General features: G+C 40.9%; 1 protein-coding gene across 1 annotated transcript in view; it reads left to right on the top strand.

Moving 5' to 3' along the window:
- Positions 1-7,051: 7,051 nt before the first annotated feature.
- The window catches only part of LOC308285227 (chymotrypsin B-like), a gene marked incomplete at both ends in the record, with an annotated part of 11,344 nt that continues 4,762 nt past the window's right edge, over positions 7,052-13,633 (top strand). Inside the window, 6 exons of the mRNA XM_080725946.1 lie at positions 7,052-7,085; positions 8,397-8,487; positions 9,481-9,666; positions 10,713-10,865; positions 12,303-12,349; positions 13,361-13,488. Coding sequence (XP_080582072.1) covers positions 7,052-7,085; positions 8,397-8,487; positions 9,481-9,666; positions 10,713-10,865; positions 12,303-12,349; positions 13,361-13,488 — 639 coding nt within the window. The remainder of the gene's footprint in view (positions 7,086-8,396; positions 8,488-9,480; positions 9,667-10,712; positions 10,866-12,302; positions 12,350-13,360; positions 13,489-13,633) is intronic.

The following is a 13,633-nucleotide window of genomic DNA, read 5'->3' as shown; positions in this document are numbered from 1 at the left end:
TTCAGTATCCCACGTCTCCACCGTAGGCTCACATGCAAAGCCAAGCCATGCTTCCTCCACCCTGCCCCGTGCCGCTACGACCTCTGGGTGTTTGGACCACAGGGAGCTTCTGGTTTTGTACTGGTACTACACTGGTATTACACTGGTCCTAATGACAAACCCCTTTTTTGGAAGATGGTGTGAACAGTTACTCAGCTGTTATTTGGGTCGTGACCAACCTTTCTACAACATTTTGTGCAAATCTGTGCATCTATATCAAAGTTATGCACCTTTTTATGATAGGCCACTCCCATTGCCACACCCCCTTTTAACCAATTTACATGAACATGCACACACAGCATGCAACATTTCAGCTTCCTATCACTAAAACTGTCGCTCCTAGAGGGTGATTTAGGAAGGTTTAACAAACCGCCAGTGGCCATTTTGAAAAATCAAAATTTTTGATGGCCCGATATCCAGATTTGTTTCTAATATATCAATCAACATATCTACCAAGTTTGGCGCTTGTATCGCAAAATTGAACGATTTGACATGTTTCAAGAGCTACGCCGCTCCACTATATGCGGTGCGCGGCATCCAGGGTGGGGGGGACTGGTGAAGCAATCCCCGAGGGCCTCCACGAAGAAGTCGGCCATGAATTTGACCGGGTCTTTGTCTTTTTCTAATCCCATAGGGATTCCGACCACTCGGAGGTTAAAACGCTGACTTCTTTGCTCAAATTCGTGTAGTTTGAGCTTGAGATCAACTTTGTCACACTGTAGACGAGAAGTAGTTCGCTCCAATTCTGTGATGCGATCGCTGTGGTCAGACAATGAGGTCTCCATTTCAGATAGCTTGGCGGCGTGGGTGGCCGCCGTCGCTTTGATCTCCTCCAAAGTGGCTGATATCGGCTTCAGTAGCTCAACCATTGTCTTTTTAATAGTAATAGTTAAAGTGTCACTCAGTTCTTCTAGTAAAAGAGTGCGGAGTTTCTCCAAATCAGGCGGTAGCTGATTTTGTCTGGTACTGCGGCCAGCGCCAACTCCAGTCATGTCGCTTCCAAACACCGGTAGCCTACACAGGTAGCCTACGCAGGTAGCCTGCAAAGGTAGCCTACGCAGGTAGCCTACACAGGTAGCCTACACAGGTAGCCTACGCAGGTAGCCTACGCAGGTAGCCTACACAGGTAGCCTACGCAGGTAGCCTACGCAGGTAGCCTGCAAAGGTAGCCTACAGAGTCACAGCAAACCCAGAGCTGTTACGCACTTTTCTTTTCTGCCCAAACTTTGTCTTTTCCTTTTAGTTTGAGTGAACGCTGCTGTCTTTGTCCAAGTTTGCCCAATAGTCCATTTTATATTAACATTAAGAATAGAACTCGGGAGCTTCTCCTGAAGCGTCCTCAGCTCACTCACATGTTGAACCGGAAGTATATATCATACATACATACATAGGCCTACACACACATACATACATACATACATACATGCATATAGGCCTACCTAAAATTCATCCAGCACTTATCATGACAACCCCAGTGTGCAAATATATCAAGAGCCTCCATTCCAGTATCACAGTGTTGCACTCTCCCAGCACACAGGTTTCCCGTCCCCCCAGTGATTCATTATCTGTTATTGAGTGCTTTGATTGACAGTGGAACAAAGGAGAAATTATATCTGTTGCTCTTGCATTTTGATGATCTGTACCGTCTACCGGACGGCAGCAACTCATATTCTTTATGGAGGATGTGATTTGGGTGAATTGGGTCGCGGATGATTTTGAGAGAGAACATTGGGCTGCATGCCAATGATTTTACCAGCCCTTTTGCAGTTGGGATTTGAGGCACTGCAACATATTACCAAACCAGGTGGTGATAGATTCCATGTTTGCCCTATAAAACAGCAACATGATGTGTTGTGCCACACCATGGACCCCGAGCCTTCTCAGGAAGTGCATGTGCTGATTAAGAAGGGAACTATAGGCTACAGGAAGTATAGTGTTAATCTATGAAAAACTAGACCAGGTCAACCTGGTTGTGCCAGACCCCCTGTCTGTCATCATCATTTATGACATCATGCCTTTTGTAGGCATGTCATCATCATGTCATCATCATATATACCCTTTATATAGAAAACCCGGACCGACATTTGCTTATGTAGGCCTACCCATTTCATGGGTCTGGCAAAAAACTAAATAATTAAAAATAAACGTAAATTATGGAGATAAGAGGTTTCTGCCAGTTCCGCTTTGAGGAGGTTGGACATAATGCAGCAAATGTCACAGGACATGCCACCGGTGCTGTGGTGAGCAATCCTCAACAGAGATCTTGGTGAATTCACACACACACACACACACACACACACACACACACACACACACACACACACACACACACACACACACACACACACACACACACACACACACATACATTATGCACGCACGCACGCACGCACGCACACACGCACACACGCCTACACACACGTGCACAGGCACGCACGCACGCACACACGCACACCAAGAGTTTGAAATCTGCCACTCTAAACAACATAATAAAGCCTTTTTAATACTCCCTCAGAACTCTGCTCAGCTATTTAAAATGCTCATGTGTTAATTGCATGGTGTTCTTTCTCTCAAGTTTAGTCTTCTAAAGTGTTTCTATGGCTTATCTTGTGCGTATTGCATGATAGTTGTAGATATTTCTGTTTCTTGATTTCTTATTTTATCTCCTTTCCCACTTGCCCCCCCCCCCCCCATGTCCCCCCCCAGTAAGTCATAAAAGGCATAAGCCTTTATGAACCATGACATTTCCAGCCCTGCCCCACAAAAGCGTTTGAGGTGCCGCCACTGTAGTAAAACAACAACAAAATATGAGGAAACACTCGACAATTTGAATTCCATGTTCATTCACACTGATCATACATATCTGCACGGATGCACCCATGACAGATTGTCATCTTTGAAACTGGGCAAAATAATAATGATGACTCAACCTGCCAGGAAAGGGCGCGTATCGCTATTCCAAGGTCGCAGTATAACCTGCCGACGCTGGTGGACGCTAACCTGGTGAATGCTAACCCTATGCCTAAACCCTAACTCTAAACTCTAAACCTAACCCTAACCGGACTACCGGGACCTTGAAACAACGGGACCTCGGAATATCGAGATTTTGCTCCAGGAAATCCGGCACGCCTTGACATAATTTGTTGGAGCCATCAATCATCAATCAACACACCAACAAACAGTGGTGGAAAGAATACTCACATTTTATACTTAGGCCTAAAAGTATCAATACTGCAATGTAGAAATACTCTGTTAAGTAAAAGTCCGGAATTAAAAATTTACTGATTAAAGTAAAGTAAAAGTACAGAAGTATTGGCATCAAAATGTACTTAAAGTACCAAAAGTACAAAATGTTTGAAAATAGAAGATCTGCAAGCGTGAGCTTGTAGATCTCAAATAGCCTAGGTATACAATTTTTATGTATGTTTTATAATATTATAATTTGTATCTGCAAAGTAACTAGTAACTAAAGTTTTCAAGTAAATGCAGTGGAGTAAAAAGTGCAATATTAGGATCCGAGATGTAGTGGAGTAGAAGTAAAAGTATTGGAAATTGGAAATACTCAAGTACAAATACACCACTGCCAACAAACAGTCAGTAAAACTAAAGTCATGTGCAAGCGTTGTTTAAAAGGTATAGCTACTGGACTGGCGTAGATTGGGAAATTGGCGCTACACATATATTTATGTGGGTCACAATGATCATATATACGGGAAAACATACATTTCGCTTCCTCGTGTTTCTACCTCTGACATTGATTGATGAATAGGAATTTGCATGACATTGATGTTTAAACTTCCTACTGACTAATGTTGGTCTTCTTTCCCGTAAGCCTGCACCTTATGGCAGCCAGTTGGACTGCATTGCATTTTCTGTCGTCTGTCTGTCTGTCAAGGTTCAAGGAGTTTACTTGTCATTCAGTACAATTACAGAACTAAATGTGTTGCCCAGGTCCTGGACATGGCAAAATAATAAAATACAAAATATACCCAGACACTATAAAATAAAAACGACGTATTAGTGCAACAAAGCACGTGCACTTAGAAAGCATTAGAAAAAACATTAATGTGTCACAGTTCAATTCAGTTCATAGTGCAGAGTTCATAAGTAATCTCACAAGTGCAAGGATCACAGTTTCGAGGTCTAGAGTTCATAATTGTCACAGCTACAGGGAAGAAACTATTCTTTAGCCTGATGGTAGATATCTGTCTGTTTGTCTGTCTTTCTAGGATGGCTCCCATCACCAATGTTGATTGATATCCTGAGTGATCTCCTTTCTCCCTTGCCCCCCCCCCCCCTTCTTCTTCCATTTCTTTTTTCTAGGGAATTAACAATATTATGGGAACTATAGGCACGAAGACAAATTTCACTAACCTTTTTACTATTGTAAACCCATGATGTGATTATATATCTTATTGTCACATACTGTAAGAAAACTAATGGCCTAAGTCCTTTTTAGCGTTTTTATTTAATTTAATTTAATTTTTGTCAGCTCCTCTGACCACCTCTGGTAAAATCTCCTGATTGAAAAGGATCATGCTGTTCCCACCCCTTTTATTGAGATAGGTTTAGTCCTATTTAATCCTTTTATGTTACTTTTACATTACTAGTCAAAACTTAGTTATTAATGTTTTGGGTGAAGTTAATAAGAAATACCATATTATTCATTATAGAGATTGCTGGCTTTGCAAAGGACAGTGTTACTTGAGGACAAGAGCAGATCAAGTTCTACCAGCTAAACCATAAAGCCACGTGTTGTGAGCTTGTAGATCTGCTGTTTGTTTGGTTTGGCAAGGTAGCTGAAATATTTTCCTTTAATGTGACCAGGTATTCTCTGTTGATGAGAAATCAGAGGCATTGTTCTCAATGATAAAAACACAGAGGTAGTCCGGTAACACTGGAACAAGAGAGATAAAAAAGTACACGATGAGTGATTAATGAAGGCATGCCAGGACTTTGATGTCACAATCAAACAAGTTTGATGCGAAGCAGTGGTGTAAAGTAACTAAGTAGATGCACTTAAGCACTGTACTTAAAGTACAATTTTGAGTTAGGCTGCAGCCACACCAAAATACCTAGAGTGGAATCCGCCAATGCATTTCAATGAGAATGGAACGTTTTTTTTTTTTTTTTTCTCTTCGTTTTTTTTTGCAGAAATCCTCTACCTGCATGAAACCACTCCATTCTCATTGAAATGCATTGGCAGATTCCACTCTAGGTATTTTGGTGTGGCTGCAGCCTTATTTGTACTTTACTTATTTCCAATTTCTAATACTTTTACTTCTACTCCACTATATCTCGGATCCAAATATTGTGCTCTTACTCAATTACAATTACTTGAAAACTTGAGTTACTATTTACTTTGCAAACAGTACTTCTACATTGCAGTATTGATACTTTTACTTACTTACTTTACTAAGATTAAAATGTGAGTACTTTTTCCACCACTGATGCGAAGGCACCTACAACTGATGTTCAGGAGGCGGACAAACACCCCTTAGCTCCGCCCCTCACACCACCTACCTGGACCTTAACTCCACCCCCATGGCATCTACCTGTCCCCATTTACACTCAATCAAACCTCCCAGAATCCCCTATGCTTTTCATATCCCTTCACCACCACAGCACCCATTTCTCCCCCTCTCCCTCCCCCCATCTCTCTCTCTTTCTCTCTCTCTCTCCCCCCTCTCTCTCTCTCTCTCCCTCTCACGACCCCTACCCCACAGACCCTCCCCCCATTCATTATTCGTTATTGATTCAGTATGTATTTGCATATCGTTTGTTTCATTAAAAAACCCTAAAACTTCACAATGGCGTGTTTTTTTTATTTATTTATTTATTAGTGAATCAATCAGAGGTGAGGTCACTTTTAGGTTGGAGGAGGTCCCAGACTGTGGATGGATGGTTTCCATGGTGATTGTAGAATTTTATTATAGTTGTTGTTATTGATATTATTTGACACTTTGAAACACTTTCTCTCAACTGATGACAATCATCTTTACATGTGCCTTACTTCAAATATCCTGACACATATTATGAGCATGCTACTTTACAAGTCACCAATGACACAGCTATGGATGTACAGCACTATTATGGAATCTATACAAATGTTGCATCATTGCATTAATAAACTGATCTGAACCTAGAGCGACCCTTGGGGTGTAGGGGGTCATGAATGGGAGGGGCTAAAGTATTTGCACTATTTCCTCTACCTATAGTGGGAAAGTGCATGCCACATTTCACGGAAATTGTGAGGGCCACTGTAAAGCTTTTTTTTTTCCTTACTGCATTTTGTTCAAAACTGACCGATCCTGCAAACTTTGGAAGCCAACGTTAGCCAATTAGGATGGAATATGAAATATCACTTGAGTGTAGAAATCATGTATAGGATTTGCGTGAACTTTGGATCAGATCTAAAGGAGTAATATAAAAAGATGTGTTTTACATAATTATTATTATTTATTTATTTTCAAAATTAAAATGTGTGCCATGGACACGTTTGTCCGTATGTGGACAGGTTCATGGCCCCTAACACGCACGCACGCACGCACGCACGCACGCACGCACGCACGCACAATCCGGAATAACCTCCCATCATGTCATGTGATTTCTGAGTAAATGAAACGACACAGCATTCTGTCCTTTTCTCAACACTGCAATCAGGTTTATCTGAAAGTACGGCATCAATGAGCTCATCCTTAGGAAGAACAAATGATGTATGATTATGACAAACATAAAGTATGAGGAAACAAGCAACTGTACTGACTGTCAATCAATCAATCTCTGTCTCACACCCATCCACACCCACACCTCCACACGCACGCACGCACGCACGCACGCACACACGCACGCACGCACACACTACACGTACACGCACACCCACATGCACAGATATTCCCAGAAACAGTCAACTATTTATAGTAAAATAGGAGAAGTGTTTCCTGGTGCATCCATGTATAAATTAGAGCAGTGTTGGTGACATTGTGCATGCAGAGCAGGTGACATCAACATGATGGCTGTGGCTTTGTTTCTCATCCTTCTGACAGGTAAGAATTATTATTATTATTACTATTACTTTTATTATTATTATTACCCCTATTATCATGTTTTTAGATTATATGAACCATAGGATTGGCATTTTGGGATACTTCCATTAAAAGTTTAACCAGAATACATTTGTCAGGGTTCCCACGGTCATGAAATTCCTGGAAATATTTTTGAAATTAGAAAAATATTTTTTCCAGTACTGGAAAAGTTTTGGAATTTATCAAGGTGTTCTACCAGCTAAACCATGAAGCCACGTGTTGTGCGCTTGTAGATCTGCTATTTGTTTGTTTTGGCAAGGTAGCTGAAATAGTTTCCTTTAATGTGACCTGGTATTCTCTGTTGACGAGAAAGTCAGAGGCATCATTCTTCTCAAGGATAAAAACACAGAGGTAGTCCGGTAACACTGGAACAAGAGAGATAAAAAAGTACATGATAAGTGATTAATGAAGGCATGCCAGGACTTTGATGTCACAATCAAACAAGTTTGAATAATAATTCTGGAAAAGTTTTGGAATTTATCAAGGGTCCTGGAAGGTCCTGGAAAAAAATAGCTATGCATTTCTTTGGTTATTGAGGCAGAAATTTTGAAAATAGCCGATCTACATGCTCACAACGCCTCGCGTTAGATCTGCTATTTTCACAATAGAACCATGTTATACAAAATTCCTCAACTCTTAGTGCTCGTCAGGGTGCCGGGTCCCCAGTTAAAACATGATTATTTCGGGGGTCACGGCCTGAAAAGGTTGAGAACCACTGACATACACTACCTTTCTTTTGGCATTGCGCATAGAAGTAAGCAACCTGCTATTGAGCTGAATTATTGTTATATAGTCCTGGAAATTGGGTTAAATATTCTGGAAAAGTTTTTGAAAAGTTTTGGAAATTAATTGATAAAAATGTGTGGGAACCCTGATTTGTGGCCCAGCGCTTTGGAGAAATGTGCAATAAATGCACAATTTACCATTTAATATTCACGTTTATATTAAATTCGCAATTTATAAACTTGTTATTAGATAGTACATTATGAACACACTCCTAGGAAATGACTTTTTCTAACGTGAGTCCGGCTATTTAAAAAATAAGCAGCAAGTAGTTATTTCCAAAAAAACTTTCTATGTATGAATGAATGAATGAATAGTCTCCTAGCCTCCTTGGATACTAATTTATAAACAATGCCTACATATAACATTATGAAGCAAAATTAAATCAAAATGATGTGTCATGTATCAATATAATAATGTTATATGAATGTGTTCCTGTTTACTTACAATAATATGAGTATTGGATTATGTGTTCATGTTTATTGACAGTTGGACACGAAGTGTCTTCATGGAACAACGGGTTTGACAGAACGTTGTATCGTCGATGTCCCAGTGGACAGGCTGTGTCCCGCATTGCAAGGTAAAGAATTAACACGCACGCATGCACGCACAGTCGCACACTCAAACTCACACAATGTGGTACATATAATCCCTGTGGTCACTTGATCGTCATGTGCCTGTCAGATTCATTGTCATGTTTCCATGCAAAGTATTCTGTATGGGACATGGACACTTTGATGTCTGTGGGCATGCGTGTAGCAGCCTATATGTGTTTCCCTGCTGGCACAATTGATTGATTGATTGAAGACTTTATTGGAAGTTCACTGTTCACTGGTTGAAGGTCAACTAAAAGGATTCTTCAAAAAACCTTTTTGGCTTGTTTCAATTCGGGTCCTTTTTTAACTCATAACATAGATCATACATGGGCAACTGGCGGCCCAGGGGCCACATGTGGCCCCCACCTTCACTTAATGCGGCCCTCAGGTTAATACCAGAATACTGATATATTATTGATTTCATCTACAATTCCAAACACCAAAAGACCTGCTTTAATTCCATCAGTCTATGTTAGTAGCTTAATGACTAGTATAGTGTATAGTATCCAATGTATTTTGTATTTAGGTTCATAAAGTTAACATGACTATATAGCCTAACTAACTATGCGTTTGAAATTAAATCAAAATGTTACATTTCAGGATTCCAATTAAAAAATAAATAAATAAATAATTCAGGATTCCAATTCAAAAGAAGCAAAAATAGCAGATCTACTGCGATGCGTTTTGAGCTTGTATATCTGCTATTTTTGCTTCTTTTGTATGAGATACTTGTTTACTTGTACCTGCAGTAAAATACTATCCACTGATAGTAATCATCATCATCATCATGCCTGTTGCTAAGGTATGGCAACATGGCATGGTGCCTGCATGACACCAGTCATGTTGCCATACCTTAGCTTTTGCTGAACTGACGCCACTGATAATGACTTGTGTTTCTGATCACAGACTGTATTTGTGAATTGTGAATAATTGTCTGATTAACTATTACAACACATGGTTTCATTGTTGATATACAGCATTCACAGCAACCGTTATCAGGACCGTCGTTGGAGCGTATCCTGCAAACGAGCAGCGAGCTTCAACCGCTGCTCCTGGTCTGGATTCGTCAACAACTTTGATCAACGCCTCCTCCACCGCTGTCCCGCCAATCATGTCATCGCTGGAGTGTACAGCTACAATAGCAACCGCTATCAGGACAGGCGGTGAGTCTGATTGATCTGATTATGTTTACACTCTGCAACAACTATGACATGAAATAACTGTGGTAAAACAACATGTACAGTGTACACACAGTGTAAATGCCACAGATACCAATCCAGTGAGCCATAGTCATTAGACTAGCTCCTTTCGGAACCTCTCCCTCCGCTGCTATGCAGCTCCGAGATGAGGTTCCTCCCTGTTGTCAACCAGAATCATCTGGCTGGGTGGAAGATCCGCCTGTTAGCGATTACTTCTTACCTTTGGTGAACATTCTATCCAAAAAGTGAAGGTTTTCTGCTGATCTCTCATCGTTTTACTTCTCAAGCGTGGAAGAAAATCGAAGTGACGTGTTGAAATGAAGAGTTTGAATCGCTCATTTTGTCAGCCGGTTCTGTGTTTTCCCCATAGACTACAGCATACATGGGCAACTGGCGGCCCGGGCGCCACATGCGGCCCCAACCTTCACTTAATGCGGCCCTCAGGTTAATATAGGAATACTGATATATTATTGATTTCAGCTGTTACAATTCCTAACATGAACTGGTTTAATTCCTTCAGTCTATCTTAGTAGCTTAATGACTAGTATAGTAGTATTAAAATGTCATTTTTCATGTCCAATGTATTTGTATTTAGGTTCATAAAGTTAACATGAGTATGTAACTAAATGTGTTTGAAATTGAATCAAAATGTTACATTTCAGGATTCCAATTAAAAAAGAACAAAAAAATATTCAGGATTCCAATTCAAAAGAAGCAAAAATAGCCGATCTACAAGCTCAAAACGCATCGCAGCGCGATGCGTTTTGAGCTTGTAGATCTGCTATTTTTGCTTCTTTTGTATGACAAAGTAGGACGTAGCAATATGCAATGTGGCCCTCTGGAGTGAAGGTGGAAATATAGTGGCCCTCGCCATCATCAAAGTTGCCCACCCCTGGACTACAGTCTATGGGGAAAACACAGAACCGCTGCCTTAGGGTGCCACGCCACCCACTTTGGGAAACCCTGACCTATAGAAACCACACTAATAATAATAAGACCTGTACTTTCAGCTGGCAGTATCTGTGCTGTGGGAGCCCTCGACTGGCTACTCATTCCTGTCGTTGGACTCAGTTCCTGAACAGCTGGGGCCGCTACTTCGGCTGGAACGTTCCCACAGGAAGCTACGTGACAGGCGTCTTCAGTTACCATAACAACCGCGCACAGTAAGTACATTCACAAAGTATTACATTGTATATACATTTAGGCATTGACACTAAATCTTGCCCACCTGCGCCCGGCAGGTAAATAAACCTTTCAGGCAGGTGGAGTTTGCATTCAGGTTGCCCGACCGGGCAAGTGCTCATTTGAGAGGGGATGCAACTGTCTATAAACACAACACGAGATATCTGTCTAAACACCTGAACGTGGCCAGCGTGCTCTGTTTTCTGGTCAGTGGAAAGTAAAAAAAGAGCACTGTTCTCTGTGCTGTTTTTACTGTTTTACTGTAGCTATGTAGGTATTTAGATTTGGAGGTGTTTAGGTATGACATTTTGTATTGCACAGCCCTAGAAAGTAAAGAAATAAGTGTTAAATTGAGCGGTAATTAAAATCGTACCTGTAATTTTATAATGGACAATTTACTTTCCGGGCAGTGTGGGCATGACCTTTGGGCAAGTAGAACATGACCTGCACTTGCCCGATGGGCAAGTGCCTCTGAAACCTTAGTGTCAACCCCTGCAGTATATATTACTGTACATTTTTACTGCGTTTACTGTGTCTGACAGGTAAGATTGAAGTGTTTTGGGTTGACCAATGCTTTTTTTCCCATATTTGAATAAGAAATATAACTCTGGAACTTGTAAATATAAAACGCCACATAACTGCATAATGTCTCTCTCTCTCTCTCTCTCTCTCTCTCTCTCTCTCTCTCTCTCTCTCTCTCTCTCTCTCTCTCTCTCTGATATGAATTGATCAGACAAACGGTAGCCAGATAAGTCGACCTCTTTCAAAGTCGACCCAGACTCGTTTCCCAACGGGTCTGTGGCCTTAAACTAGATGCAGATTAGACTAAAATCAAATCTGTGCTTCTGGGGGTCCCTGGAACAAAAAAGTTTGCAATAGGGGTCCATCCGTGGAACAAACTATTTTGAGATGGGGGTCCACGGCCAAAAATACATTTTGGGGGTCCTTAACCACTGATAGGCACATTCTACAGTCTTCTAAATCATAACAATTTTCTGAAAAAAACTTATGTTGCCATCAGTGTTTCTCAAACCTTGTCATGTGAAGGACCCGCAGAATGATATGTATTTGGCTACCCATCACAAAATATTTTGTTCCAGGGACCCCCAGAAGCAAATATTTGATTTTTGTCTATTCTGCATCTAGCTAAGGCCACAGACCCGTTGGGAAACGAGTTTGGGGTCGACTTTGAAAGAGGTCGACTTTTCTGGCATTCAGACAAACTACTGTAGCAACAATGTCATGTATATCTTGCTGTCCCAGTGCTGTTAAAACAGTGCAATACATGTTAAGATCCATCTCTTACATGTTGAATCTGATGCTAACATCATGTTAAGATCACTTCTCATTTGAGACCTAAGCTGTTTGCAATTTTAAGATAAATGTTGAAACATTCTCTCTTCCTTTCTCGATGGCAGGGATCGCCGCTGGGCCTTCCGATACTGCAAGGGAGGAACCACTACAGGTGTGTGTGTGTGTGTGTGTGTGTGTGTGTGTGTGTGTGTGTGTGTGTGTGTGTGTGTGTGTGTGTGTGTGTGTGTGTGTGTGTGTGTGTGTGTGATCTTGTGCTTACAGTAATCCTTGCTTTCCTTTGGAAAGTTATGTTTTCATAGAGTGAATATTGGTGACCTGTTGTTTTTTTTCTTTTTTAAGTTAATTTGTTTAGCTTTTAAATGAGACAATGAAAATTGCAGTTTTATGAAGATTATTCATATGCCCCTAACAAATACAGTAAATGCAGTCTCACATTTCTATGAAACTTTACAGTAATGCAGAGGGTCTGAAACAATCTTAATCCAATTGGCCAAAGGGGGGCACTATAGCAATCCTTTGAAAAATGCAAACTTTACACACGACCTTGTTTGACCTAAAGCCATGCAACTTAAATAGTCTACAGTCTGTATAGACATTGCTATGGCTCTTAATCATATTATTAGCTACTGTAGATCAGGGGTGGGAACTGGGAACTGTGATGTTGGAGATTCCCACTATATTTCCACACTCACTCCAGAGGGCCACTATAAACATTGTATTATTCCGTCAGAAACCTCCTATCTCTGTATCTTAACTTTGTTCCCAAATGAATGCAAAAATAGCCGATGTACAAGCTCGAAATCATAGATGTGCTATTTTTGAATTTGGATCCTGAATATACTGTCGGTAGAAACCTTATATTTCCAAGATTCAAATCTGTACTTTTTGTTTTTTTCTCGTTAAGTAAAGCCCTGCTTCATCATACAAGACTGTCTCACAAAGCTAGTGAAAATAACAGATCTAAGCACACAACGCCTCGCATCGCGAGGCATTGTGTGCTTGTAGATCTGCTATTTTCACTATTTTAAATCATGTTTTTAAATGAAGCGAACGGTTTTGGACATACAAGTTTTCCACCCAACAACGACTTATATTTTTTTGTGTCAGGACATGTTTTGGCGTCTCCCCTGACTGACTGTGTGCTCTCTCCGTAATGAAACAGCTCCTCCTCCTTCTAACTCAAAGTGTGGAGTTCCATCCATCAAACCTCAGGTCAGCGGCTACACCAGCAGGATCGTGGGTGGACAGAATGCAAAGTCTGGCTCCTGGCCCTGGCAGGTGTCTATACAGGTAATTAATACTGTTCAAAACTAACGTTAACTAACGCAGACTGGTTCTCAACCTTTTCAGGCCGCGGCCACCAAAATAATTATATTCTAACTGGGGACCCATCCACCCTGATGAGCACTAAGAGTTGAGACATTACATTTTGTAT

This window comes from Nannobrachium achirus, assembly GCF_963921795.1.
Source record: "Nannobrachium achirus genome assembly, chromosome: 5".
Lineage (NCBI taxonomy): Eukaryota > Metazoa > Chordata > Actinopteri > Myctophiformes > Myctophidae > Nannobrachium > Nannobrachium achirus.
The sequence above is the reverse complement of the archived record's forward strand: the minus strand, read 5'-3'. Positions and strand labels throughout refer to the sequence as shown.